General features: G+C 34.7%; 1 protein-coding gene across 1 annotated transcript; it reads right to left on the minus strand.

The window, feature by feature from the left end:
• Positions 1–920: 920 nt before the first annotated feature.
• Positions 921–13947, minus strand: LOC128218948 (mitochondrial import inner membrane translocase subunit TIM14-like). The gene is made up of 6 exons (XM_052926722.1): positions 13813–13947; positions 7129–7177; positions 6409–6482; positions 3433–3509; positions 1737–1807; positions 921–1199 (listed from the first exon to the last, which is right to left on the minus strand). The coding sequence occupies exons 1-6, from the start codon at positions 13813–13815 to the stop codon at positions 1132–1134; spliced, it is 342 nt and encodes a 113-aa protein (XP_052782682.1). The 5' UTR covers positions 13816–13947; the 3' UTR covers positions 921–1131.
• Positions 13948–14122: the final 175 nt, after the last annotated feature.

A 14122-nucleotide genomic window follows, 5' to 3' on the forward strand; every position in this document is an offset into this window, starting at 1 on the left:
TTAGTAACAGTGACCTTGAGCCTGAAGCCCCAAAGACCTCATAAATATTCAGTTTTTCTATTGTTAGTAATAGTGGCCTTATCCCTAAATGCAAACTCCTCCTTTATACCAAGTTTGGTCACAATATGTCAACCCGAACCAAAAGTATTCAGTTCCTTTTCCTATCCTGAGTAACAGTGCCATGGCTTTGACCCTACTTGGGGCTCCAAATGCAATCCTATAAACGGTCTCCATAACCTCTCTCTATATACCAAGTTCGGTAACAATATGGCAATCCTAACCAAAGTTAGTTTTATAGCTGAGTTTTACGTGTCCCGCCCGCACAACGACGTACATAATTCTAATGACCAGATTAGAATCACACTTTTTTCCCAAAGACATTTCTGTACTATGGCTTGTAGACAAAACATTTTTATTGACAGTTGAATAATTGCGACAAAATCCAGTTTGACATTCATCAATCTTTCTTCTGTCTTCAGCCCATCTGAATATCTGTGTTTTTTCTTTGCTTTAAATACATGTACTTCGATTTTACCCAACATTTCAATACATGTACATTTTATGGCAACTCACACCAGTTTAAATTGTTCTCATAAGACTGTAAAACTGGAACAAATTTCTGAACAGACCTGGAATGCCAAATAAAAAAGCATATTTAAGTTTTATTTCATGTTGAACTTCTACATTTTCACATACAATCATCCAACATACATGTAACATTTTGTAATATTATCACAGATTTGGCACAGTTTCATACAGTAATCATTGTCAACAATTCTGATAAGACCTAAAGCTATGTTCAGACCTTTTAAAGTTCATTTCATTATTGAAGGTTTCATTCCTTTAGAACTATTTTCATGTTGTTTTTTTAAACATTAAAAATTAACCAGATGCTTCCCAAAATCCTCCTTATTTCAAAATAGGTGCACTCCTGATTTCCTATAATAATCGTTTTTATGCTTTAAAACACACCCTCGAAGGTCAATAAAGCACCAAAGATATGACATTAATGAACTTGAAGTCTGTGTCGTTCCGATGTCAATGATTTATGATGATCTGATCCAATATTTCATCCAATGCAATCATGTTTGGGTAGTTCGGTAGTAATCTGCCCCCTGTATGTCTGAGGTTTCAAGGCTTTTTCGATTCCAAGTAGTCTTTTGCCTCGTTGATTTTGGTGGCCAGATAAGGTGATCCTCCTGTAATAAAGAATTGCTGTGTAACGATACATATACGTAACTCAGGAAAGGTAAAATAAAACTTATAACTTACTACTTAACATGAATCAGAGCTGGTATTCACTTGGTTAACTTATGGTCATACCAATATGCAACCTGATTAGCTACATTATTCTTAAATCCAACTAAGACCAACATTTAATACCACCCATGCAAGCTTATTAAGGCTAAAATGTCAATGTTTTAAAATATATTCTTCATTACTGCTTAGTTAAAAGGTATGACGAAACAAAACAAACAAAAATGGGGAGATACAATTCTTTGGGAGATCCTACCCAGTCTGTGATTAAGTTTACCTCCTCGTTTGGATACTGGTATTAAACCCAAGGGTACCTCAGACTCATAAACTTGAAATTAATATCATACTGGGTCAAGTTCTTGTAGTGAAGGACGCTTCAACTACTTGTCTTTTTGCAGCCTTGCATTCCACCACTAAAGTTACTACTTTCTGCAGAAATAATAAAATGAATAGGAAATGAGTCCCTGCTGCAGACTTACCACGATCAGGGTGGTTCAGTAACATGATCCTTTTATGTGCTTCCTTTATTCTCACTGGAGAAGACGACTGACTGAAATTACAAAACATAGTTCTATCAATTTACGGTATTGGGTAAGTATTTAACAAGAGCATCACTGAACGAATGCCAAAACTAAGACTTGTTTGTTGGTTTCAGTCAAAAGCTGAGTCATTACTTGACAATTAATAAAGTGAGAGTTCCTGGCCTTTGCTAAACATGAGTGTATTGTCACCGGCGATGTTTTTTTAATGTTGGCCAAGGTTTAAAAAATTGCACTGCGATACAAAGGCTGTGACAATACCTCGACATTTCTTCATCGAAAAACAGCTGAGATAATAACAATAGATGTATTAGGGTTGTTGTTGATGAGTTTAGGGAAAACATTTAGCTTTAGATTTATCAGTATTAACAAGAGATGTTTGTGAAACATTATGCCCCCTGAGCGCCAAGTTGCCAGAAATATTTGGACAATTGAATGAAATATGCATGGACTGAAATGACAGCTGATTTGTCATTGGATGCATATGAGGCAGGTCATCTACTGGTCATACCTAATCTTCATGTCAAGTTTGATGACCATAGGTCCGGGAATTGTTGAGTTATCACTCGGACAAGCTTTGGTCTTCCAACAGACCGACCGACATGTGCAAAGCAATTATATAACCCCTCTGCTTCGAAGGGGGGCATAATTAAACTAGATGTTCACTGAAAACTGATACTTCAACTCATGCATTTAGTGACATATAAATTTCTACTGTCTACTATATAAGAAAATAAAATATGGACAATCAGAAAACCTTTTTTTAGCTTACAGTCACACTGACCTTGACCTTTGACCCACTGACCTCAAAATCAATAGGGTTCATCTGCTGGTCATGACCAATAAGCCTACCTAGTATGAGGTCCCTGGGTCAAAGCGTTCTCAAGTTATTGATCGGAAACCGTTTTTCATGTTAAGGTCACACTGACCTTGACCTTTGACCCACTGACCTCAAAATCAATAGGGTTCATCTGCTGGTCATGACCAATAAGCCTACCTAGTATGAGGTCCCTGGGTCAAAGCGTTCTCAAGTTATTGATCGGAAACCGTTTTTCATGTTAAGGTCACACTGACCTTGACCTTTGACCCACTGACCTCAAAATCAATAGGGTTCATCTGCTGGTCATGACCAATACACCTACCAAGTATGAGGTCCCTGGGTCAAAGCGTTCTCAAGTTATTGATCGGAAACCGTTTTTCATGTAAAGGTCACACTGACCTTGACCTTTGACCCACTGACCTCAAAATCAATAGGGTTCATCTGCTGGTGATGACCAATACACATACCAAGTATGAGGTCCCTCGGTCAAAGTGTTCTCAAGTTATTGATCGGAAACCATTTGGTATTCCGACCGACCGACAGACCGACCGACCGACCGACCGACCGACCGACCGACCGACCGACCGACATGTGCAAAACAATATACCCCACTTTTTTCAAAAGGGGGCATAAAAATGAACATTGTTTCTGTTTTTTGTAAAAATCAGTTCATGATCCAAGAGTATTGACTTATCAAGTTAAAATGGAAGAAATGCATCCTATGGCTATGGAGCAGAAATAAAGTCATCAGCAAATATGTTCATATTCACTATTATGTGATAACCTTGAAAAGATCCAAGGAATGTTAGGGCATACCTGACTCCAAGAATTAGACTGGCCTCTCTTTTACTCATCTTTTTCTCAAACCCTCCTCTGTAATATTTGCTGAAAGGCTGTAAACAATACACACCCATAATGATAATGTTCATGTTAAAATGAAAAAAAAATTGAAATACATATGAAAATTGCTTGGACGGAAACAAAATGTAACAAGAGATGTTTGTCAAACATTATGCCCCCCCCCCCCCCCCCGAGCGCCATGTTGTCAGGATTATATGGACAATTAAATGAAATATGCATGGACCGAAATGACAGCTGATTTGTCGCTAACATTGTATGCCGTTGAGGCAGTTTTAAGATTATGACCATTCAAAGTTTGAGGATAGAGTGTGTTATGACCATGACCTTTGACTCTATGACCTCAAAATCCATAGTAGTCATCAGCTGGTCACCAAAAATCTAAATGTTAAGTTTGAGGGCCATGGGTGCAGGCATTGACAAGTTATCACACAGACAAGCATTTTTCGTTCAATGTCACTGTAATCTTGACCTTTGATCCAATGACCCCTTAAATCATAAGGGGTCATCTACAGGTCAGACACAACTCCAAGTCAAGTTTGAGGGCCATGGGTGCAGGCATTGTCCAATTATCACTTGAAACATTTTCGCATTCAAGGTCACTGTGAACCTGACCTTTGACCCAATGACTCCTAAAATCAATAAGGGTAATCTCCTGGTCAGGCCCAACTTACATGTCAAGTTTGATGATCATAGATTCAGGCATTGTTGAGATATCACTGGGAGAAGATTTGTTAACTTTTTTGCGTTAAAGGTTACTGTGACCTTGACCTTGGCCTGATGACCCCCAAAGTCAAGAGGGGTCATCTACTGGTCAGGCCCAACCTTCATGTCAAGTTTGATGACCATAGGTCCAGGAATTGTCGAGTTTGCTTTCAAGGTCACTGTGACCTTGACCTCTGACCCCTTAAATCAATAGGGGTCATCTACTGGTCAGGCCCAACCTCCAAGTCAAGTTTGAGGGCCTTGGGCGCAGGCATTGTTGAGTTATCACTCGGGCAACCTTTTATCGTTCAAAATCACTGTTACCTTGACCTTTGGCCCAATGACCCCTAAAATCAACAGGGGCCATCTACTGGTCAGGCCCAACCTCCAATTAAAGTTTGATGGCCGTGGGTGCAGGCATTGTCGAGTTATCACTCAGACAACCTTTTACCATTCAAGGTCACTGTGACCTTGACCTTTGGCCTGATGACCCCCAAAAACAATAGGGGTCATCTACTGGTCAGGCCCAACCTCCAAGTCAAGTTTGAGGGCCATAGGTGCAGGCATTGTCGAGTAATGACACGGACAACCTTTTACCATTCAAGGTCACTGTGACCTTGACCTTTGGCCGGATGACCCCCAAAAACAATAGGGTTCATCTACTGGTCAGGCCCAACCTCCAAGTCAATTATGAGGGCCATGGGTGCAGGCATTGTTGAGTTATCACTCGGACAACCTTTTACCATTCAATGTCACTATGACCTTGATCTTTGACCCGATGAGCCCCAAAAACAATAGGGGTCAGTTACTGGTCAGGCCCAACCTCCAAGTCAAGAATGAGGGCCAAGGGTGCAGGCATTGTCGAGTTATCACTCGGACATCCTTTTACCATTCAAGGTCACTGTGACCTTGACCTTTGGCCCGATGACCCCCAAAAACAATAGGGGTCATCTAATGGTCAGGCCCAACTTCCATATCAAGTTTGATGACCATAGGTCTAAGCATTGTTGAGTTATCACTCGGACAAGCTTTAAAATTATTTTACCATTAAAGGTCACTGTGACCTTGACCTTTGACCCGATGAGCCCTAAAATCAATAGGGGTCATCTAATGGTCAGGCCCAACCTTCATGTCAAGTTTGATGACCATACGTCCAGGAATTGTTGAGTTATCACTCGGACAAGCTTTGGTCTACCGACGGACCGACCGACATACCGACATGCCTGTGCAAAGCAATATACCCCTCTTCTTCGAAGGGGGGCATAATAATAGTAATACAATAACCTGGTATTGTTTTTTTTTAAAGAAGCTTGACTGTGGGAGAAAGCTGAGAAATAATCAATGATGGACATTAAATTTGCACTTTTGTATTCAAAGCTGCACTCTCACAGATTGAAATTTTGACAATTTTTTTATTTTATTTTTTCCAACAGTGATCTTGAAAGTAGGCCTATTCACCTGTATTCAAAAGCGACCATCTACTGCATAAGATCAGTGATCTCAAAATCAATAGGGATCATATACTAATCATGACCGACTTGCGTACAAAGTATGAAGTTCCTGGGCCCAGACCCTCTTTAGTTATTGAGCGGAAACCGCTTTTCAGCTCCAGGTCACCTCGACTTTTGACCTTCTGAACTCAAAATCAATAGAGCTTATCTACTAGTTGTGACCAACTGGCATATCATTATAAATTTCCTTTGACCGTCTGATATCAAAATCAGTGTGATGGACAGATGGACAAGGTAAAAACAATATGTTTCCCCATTAATGGGGGATACGTAATTATTTCCCAAAATAAAATGTTCTTCCTACCTAGCTTGCTATTTTTGTCAGCATGTAGCCGGAACCACATAATTATTTGAATTTGGCCTGAGAGAACATATCTTTATTAAACCATCTTAAAAAAATGTTAAACTTATTAAAGGTATATATTTCATTTTTACAGATTACAGCCACATATTCGTGTACTGAAATGTTCATGTGTCAGTAATATCTTGACAAATGTCATTCAAACAAGAAGTCATTATAAATTGCTTCTAAATATGATCTTGAAAGAATAATTAATTTAAAACACAATCAACTACTGAATACTTTAACCATTTTTTTTATTCGCTGAACATAGAATATCAACGAACATTTTATAGATTTTTAAACATCTTATAAATGGAAAATTGTCGTAACTCTTTGAGTCCTAGACAAAAGAGTCTAAATTTTAAAGAAGCTTACATCTTTTGGCAAGAGTGTATCTGCTTTCTTGTATGCCTGTTCTAGAACTTTCCTGTGCTTTAACATCTGACGTCCTGAAATCCGAGAATTTTAAAATTTTAAAATGATCAAGCTGAAAATTTTCACTCACAATCTTAATGTTATTTGTCGAGAAAATTACACTTACAAATAACACAATGGAGAGGAAACATGTAATTCCTGCTTGCATATAATTTGAGGTTAATAATTTGTTGCTTTGATAATAAAGAAAGCCCCCACGACCTGAGTTGTTAAAATTATATAAATCACCAGTATGTATAGTATTTATCCTACAGGTTGGGTGTTTTGTACCATCTACTAATAAAATATTGTCAAGCTTACCATGTAATAAGTAGTGTGTGTAATTGAACTATCATTGTATAGTAACTTAGTGCATGTGTAGAAGCTCTGCGTACTGATTAATGTTACGAAAATTGATGAAACAACAAAAACAAAGGAATACTAATAAGATACAATAGTTCTTGTTTCTAATTTATAACCATCAGTCATCGAATTAGACTTTTGAATGAACAAGCCTGAATTCTTACTATGGCTTGGCATAAAAAAAAATAAAAAAAGCCCTGCTATATAATTTTCAGAATATGAGCAAGCCCTGAAAAACTTTTTATCAGTACAGGGCTTGTGTTAATTTCAACCACTGAACCATGCATGAAGCATGCAAGACAAACAGGTTAAACTTACCTATAACAGCCGCTGTTGTGAGACCCAATCCTGCTAAGATCATACTCGTCTGAAAAAATAAAAGTAAAATTGTGAGGAAACTTTGCCTTTATCCATGTGGTCTCGATTCTTCATTTATAGTGTTCACAATAGCATGACTCTACTAATTGTGCTCTGCAATTCAAAGACAGAGCTTCAGATAATACTTTGTACTCCCTTATGTAATTGTATTTAAAGTGTATTGTACACATTGGTTTCATTTAATAAAGTCGGTGTTATGGCTATTGGTGAAGATGACTGGCACATTGAATGGCAGACATACATGTACTTTACTCTCACATTATCCTTTATGCAAAATGTAGATTAGTTGAATTGATTTTAAAACAGTTTAATGGGCATCTTTGATTTGGTCAAAAGGGTTGTTCCGAAATGGAAGTAAATTATTGTAGTAGCCCAACATTTGTATTCATACTGATATGAACAGATTTTTGATTTTAAATAGTAATTGTAGCATTTTAAAGGGTATTTATGGGTCCTGTATTTAAACCAAAAGCAACCGTATTCTAGCTTTAGGAAGAAGAAAATTTACAAACTTGTCTTTTATGAAAAAAAGATAAGACTATCCAAACCAAAAATCACTCCTGCCTGCAATTATGACCGTTCATGGATATTTTTTCATTATTTTGACATTCTTATGTATGGTGGCATTTCGGAGGACTAGCCTCCTGGTGTCTTTAAACGAACTGCACTCCTACACGATCAGGGATACTTTTTTTTACTATTTTGACATTTCTTATGTATCCCTGTAAAGCTACAACTCTCTACCATTTAACACCATGCAAAATAATATATAGTAATATTATGATCTAAACTGGATTGAACTTGTCATTAGAGTTGTTAAGTTCACATAAATATATTCTGGGTCAAGAATACCCTTTCATACATGTACACAAACTGTCCCAGATTTACAGATATGGGATAATTGATAAACAAACAACACAATCATGTAAGTGTTTTATGATATCTGCACATGTTATTTGGCATAATGAGATAACTTAAAGCTGCACTCTCACAGATTTACCATTTTTACAACTTTTTTTATTTTTGTCTTTGAAAGAGCAAATTTTTGCCTAGATATCTGCAAACCAATGATATAAGACTGCTGACAAAAAATCAGATCATAGATATTCCTATTTCCGTACGAAAATTAATGTTTTATGGCTCAACGGCTTAGCCAAGATAAAGTGGACACTTGCGTTGCACGAAGGTCAATTTTTAAAGTGGTTCGAATCGTTAAAATTCAATATGAGTTTGCAAGCTTAATGCCTCAAGCATTATGCTCTAAAACTGTTCTTTTGTAGCAGACCTGATAAAAAAGTTACAGACTGATACATGTATTTACAAGTAGACGTGTTGGCCTACGGACTATACATATTGAAGCATAACATGTTTTGTTTGGAAAGTAGATGCAAATATCCTACCTTCTTTTTGCTCATAAAGTACTAGTAATGTGTAAACATTATACATTCGAGCCAAAAATTTGATTCTGAATCAAATGAAAATATTTATATGTGTAGGATTGCAAGATCCACCAAAAGCAGAAAAGAAGTCACACTTATATTTAGCAGAATCATTTAGATAACAGCTCAATATAATCAAATTTCCTTTTAGATCAAACATATAGGTGTCTTTTGTTAGCATACAAAGTCTTGAATGACCTACACTTCTTATTTTTTTAAAAGCTTGAATCATAAATTTAGGCTACAGAGGGGCTACGGACTATACAAACACAGTAATCATTCTAGAAACATAATTATATGTTTGCATTATACAGCAAAAGTATCATCTTTTACCAACTGATCGTCCCCAGGCCCTATTATCGCTTGAACATTTACCTCAATGAAATAGATAATTTATGACACTTTATTCAAAACATGGAAACAACCAGCAAAATAACAGTCATTTCTTGACATGAAAACTATTTTAAGTGCTTATAGCACTACATCTCCAACTTAAAAAATTGCTATTAACAGTCAAACTTGCAGAAACAAAAGTAAATGTAAAGAAATAGTGACAGAAGTTTTTTATCTTGCATTTATACTTGTTACGAAGAGGCTACGGACTATACAGGCTGGGTCCCGCATGTGCTTAATTATGTGTTTACTTAATATCAAAAGGTTAACAGTTGAAGTAAATTGAAACATTAAATGTTCAAAAGTGTATAATAGCATGATATAGTATATTTACCTGTTGAAACAGTGCTTTCAGGGAAATGCACGGAACTGTTTCACAAATGAGCATTTCTCAGAAAATTTTCTCATTAATTGACAGAACTGATACATATTTATATAGGCATCAAAGATTAACCAATGTTTGATTTAATTTGTGTTAATAATATTTTCATACCAATATATACTTATTTCTTTTTACATAAATATTAATATTAAAATAAGTTGTATATTGAATACCAATCCTGACTTAGATTTGATTAGGCTATCATCTGTCATTATCTCCTTTGTATCTTTGTGCCCTAACATGTATATGTTAAGAAATCTCTTGGCATCAATATTAGTGAAGTAATCCATTTATGTGCAAATTTCAAACTATTTAAACTGGTATTTCATTTTCTAATCTTTTTTAACTATAAGTGATGCATTCTCCATATAAAGAAAGCCACTGTAAATTCATTCAAATGGGGGAAGTTTCATGAAGGCTTTTTTGCCCCGCAAAAGTTTCAAAAAATAAATGCCAAAATGGTGCTTGATCTATATGTTAAACTAATATAAACCTTAATAAATGCAAAGATAATTAATATTATCTCTTTCACCAAACAATTAAGAAATACTTGATGAAAAATGGGTACATATCTTAATGAAACGGCAAAGTTGCAATTTATCACAGTTACTTTCATTTTCCGAATGTCGCAGTAACCGCATCTATAGCATTTCGCATGAAATTTATTTGGTTTAAATATCTTTACATGTTGGAATTTCTACCTAATTCATTTTAGTCACAAATTCATTTAGAATTACTCAAATGGAATATCATCATTGTTCACATTTTATATCAATTAATGATCAAGTCTTTGCAAATTGTTTGGTAAAATAGAACACACTACTATTTTATGCTAAAAAATTGTGTTATTCTGTGCTTGAAAATAAATTTAAAAAAGCACTAGTGACTATAGTGCTTTTTTAAATTTATTTTCAAGCACAGAATAACGCAACTTTTAGCATAAAATAATGCATGATGTATCAATACGTATTATTGGTTTCATATAATTATGCAAATTATACACATGTTAATACACTAAGTGATTAAATTTGCATTGTTTAATGCTCATAAATTTATCACTTTTAAAAAAAATTGTTGCGCGATTGCGAAGCTGTAATTGAGCCTCTGCCTACATACCCCTTTGATTTCATGCAATACTTCCCGGTTAAACATTAACAAGCTAGATATCACACACACAGACATTTTAACCCCTAAGTACTTTATACAAAATACAACCAAGTGCTACTGTTGATTGATATTATGTTAGTGAATATACATACAATCAACCTAACTGATGTTGAAGGTCCATATGCATAGTATGAAGTACAAAACATGGAACAGAATGAGAACAAATACAAAAAAAGTCTTTTAAATACTGACATCAAGTAGATATTTATGACATAAAAGCAGTATAGTCCATAGCCCCTTTAACTATCATTATTGTGTTTTACTTATGTCGAACAGATTATAACTGAACACCAAAAGATTTGTATAATATCAATGTGAGGCTATCAAACAACATTGAAATTACATTGTAACACCATTTTATTGCACTGAATGAATCTTAAACACAACTGATTGTAATCTGCTCTGTATTTACGGATTCAAACCTTCATTACATACATATATTTAAGACAAGTTCTTATTTCTATTCTCCCTTAAACTGTGTTTGCTTTCATTTTACATTCATGATTCTTTTTTATTAAAAGCTAGCTTTAATTATGATCTGACCTTTCAATTTAAAAATAATTTTGAGGGGGGCTACGGACTATACAGGGCTACGGACAAAATAGTTTTGACTGTTGATTCTTCATTCAGTAAGCTAGCTTCTAAATATTTTTGTGATAGCTTCCTGCCATTGCCTAGAAGTATACAACAGATTGTCATTGTCATACATAATCATGTCACAGTTGTAGGACATGTTGAAAAGTGGGGCTACACAAACTATATTTACTATACAAAAAAAACTTCATTTGGGCAAAGTCACGAGAAACGAGTTGAGGACCTTTAATAAAAATGTTTGTGATTTTCATGTGTTAAAATATTCTATGTATTCATAATAGGTGTTCTATTATTCAATAAACAAAGTTTAATAGTCCTTTTTCAGTGTAGAATAAGTAAGGGTGAAAAAAGGAAAATGTATAATAACAAGTGTACACATTTACAATTTTCCACATATCTTCATCAATTATTGTACAATTTTCATTCCGTAAAAAGTAGTGTAACTAAGAATGGTGTCCTTAATTGGAAAACATCATTTTAGCAATGTATTCAAGATTGCCTTTATGAGCTGTATGTTTAAACAAGAGCTGTCACAGAGACAGCGCGCTCGACTATTCCGCCGCTTATCAATGTAAGGATTGAAAAGTTTTGAATGGATCACATTTAGATTAGATTTCAATGCAATACATGGTGTGCCGAGATATTAACATAAATGTGGTTCCATGCAAAATTTTAATGAAAATTTCTAAGTCTAATAATAAAGGGCCATTAATTGCAAAAATACAGTTATCTAACTTGGTTATTTAAGTTGGGTGGTTGAATACCATTGTATAAAGTCTCAATGCAATACATCAAATAGTTGCTGAGATATTATACTATGTGTGCTAACATGCAAGACCTTAACCAGAATTTCTAAGTCACATAATAAAGGGGCAAAACTTATATATTATAAAAGATAGAGTTATCTTACTTGATTAAATAAGAAGGTTAAATAGATGGGAGCCTGTGTGTAAAGATTCAATGCAATTAAAATTACATGATGTATTCGCTGAGGTATTGACTTAAAAGTGGTTACATGCAAAACCTTAACCAGAATTTCTATGTCGAATAAAGAAGGGGCCATTATTTTTATTTAATGCAAACTGGAGTTATCTTACTTGGTTTTTAAGTAGATTGGATGGTTGAGTCGCATTGTATTAAGTCTCAATGCAATCCATCAAGTAATTGATGAGATATTAACCTATGTATGCTTACATGCAAAACCTTAACCAGAATTTCTAAGTCAAATAATAAAGGCCCATAATTTGCATTATATTCAAAAAAGTGTTATCTGGGAATACATATCTAATGTTTCAATGCAATACATGATATATTTGCTAAGATATTGACTTAAATGTGGTTACATGCAAAACCTTAACCAGAATTTCTAAGTCGAATAATAAAGGGCAATTATTTTGCATTAAATGCAAACTAGAGTTATCTAACTTGGTTAATTAAGAAGGTTGGATGGTTGACTACCATTGTATAAAGTCTCAATGCAATACCTCAAGTAGTTGCTGAGATAATAACCTATGTGTGCTTACACGCAAAACCTTAACCAGAATTTCTAAGTCAAATAATAAAGGCCTATTATTTGCATTATATTAAAATAATTGTTATCTAACTTCATTAATTTAGTATGTAAGATAGTTGGGAACACATATCCAAAGTTTCAATGCAATAACTGATGTATTTACTGGGAGAATGACTTAAAGGCGCTTACATGCAAAACCTTAACCAAGGTGTGACGCCAACGCTGACGCCAGGGTGAGTAGTATAGCTCTCCTTATTCTTCGAATAGTCGAGTTAAAAATGGCTATTTTTTGGTGCAACAGCATAACATCCAAAATAAGGGCATTTCTGGACCTTTCAAACAGTATATTTGGAAAACCATTGAATAAACATACATAAAACTATATATTGCTGGAAAGGTCTTACTCTTATCAAGTACTATTAAAATACACTAAAGTGTCAAAGATCTTATGTAAATGGAAGCCAAAACCAGCATATAACATTGGAAAAGTTAAATGTCCACTTCATCTTGGCTAAGCCGTTAATCCGTTACTAACAGTTTAAGAAAAATGCACAAAATATCATTTTTTAATTTCAATATAAAAATCAGCAGTCAGCAGTCTAATATAACTGGTATTCATGGATTTTCGCCAAAAAATTGGCTTGTTCTAAGACAAAAAATAAAAAAAGGTGTCAAAACATTCAATCTGTGAGAATGCAGCTTTAATGTGTGTTTAAAAGTAGGCGATAATATTTTCGTAGAAATTTGAATTTATAACGGAGATAATTTCAAAACTGGCCGCAAGGACAAGGACCATTTTCTACTTTTTGCTGGGACGGTGGATGTCACGAGTCTGCCATTGTAAAAAAATGTAAACAAAAATTGTTAACGGGCATTTAGCCTTTAGCCAAGTTTAGGTGGATAGGTCTGTGACACATATTAGTGTCTTCGGTTTGGGAGCTCCACGTGTAACAGCTTAAAGTTACACAAAAACATAATCATAAATGCAATAGAAACAACCGACTTGACAAAATTTTGTACGGTTCTCTTACTCTTTCAACTTTTGTTTTTTAACGTTTGCAAGGTCAAACTAAAATTTAATTTTGACAGATAAAACATTAAGAAAATGTTAGTTATTTTTTAGTCAACATCATTACCATTTTTCTTTTATCTCCAGGAACGATATCGACAAAAACAATGTAAATATTTCAAGTAAATTCTTTGATTTTCAGCGTGTTTTGATTTGACAGTTTTCTGACGAAATTTGTTTACGAAACACACGTGAAGAGAACGCTTTTTGTTAGATTAACAAAATTTACGACTATGGGTAAAAATGATAATTCATTGTACCATGATTTCTGGATAAACTGTACAGAATCATTTAAAAAAAACTATTAATTATGAAATACTTCAAAGGTTGAATTAGAGTCACTGTTTTATTCTAAGCGAAAAATGAAGTTTTTCAAA

The sequence above is a fragment of the Mya arenaria genome, chromosome 15 (genome assembly GCF_026914265.1).
Source record: "Mya arenaria isolate MELC-2E11 chromosome 15, ASM2691426v1".
Lineage (NCBI taxonomy): Eukaryota > Metazoa > Mollusca > Bivalvia > Myida > Myidae > Mya > Mya arenaria.

Excerpts from the sequence above, each read along its gene's own strand:
- LOC128218948 (XM_052926722.1), bottom strand. Across the intron at positions 3,510-6,408 it reads ATACACTCTTGCCAAAAGAT|CCTTTCAGCAAATATTACAG; the intron begins GTAAGCTTCTTT and ends TATTGTTTACAG. Across the intron at positions 1,808-3,432 it reads AGTCTAATTCTTGGAGTCAG|TCAGTCGTCTTCTCCAGTGA; the intron begins GTATGCCCTAAC and ends TTGTAATTTCAG.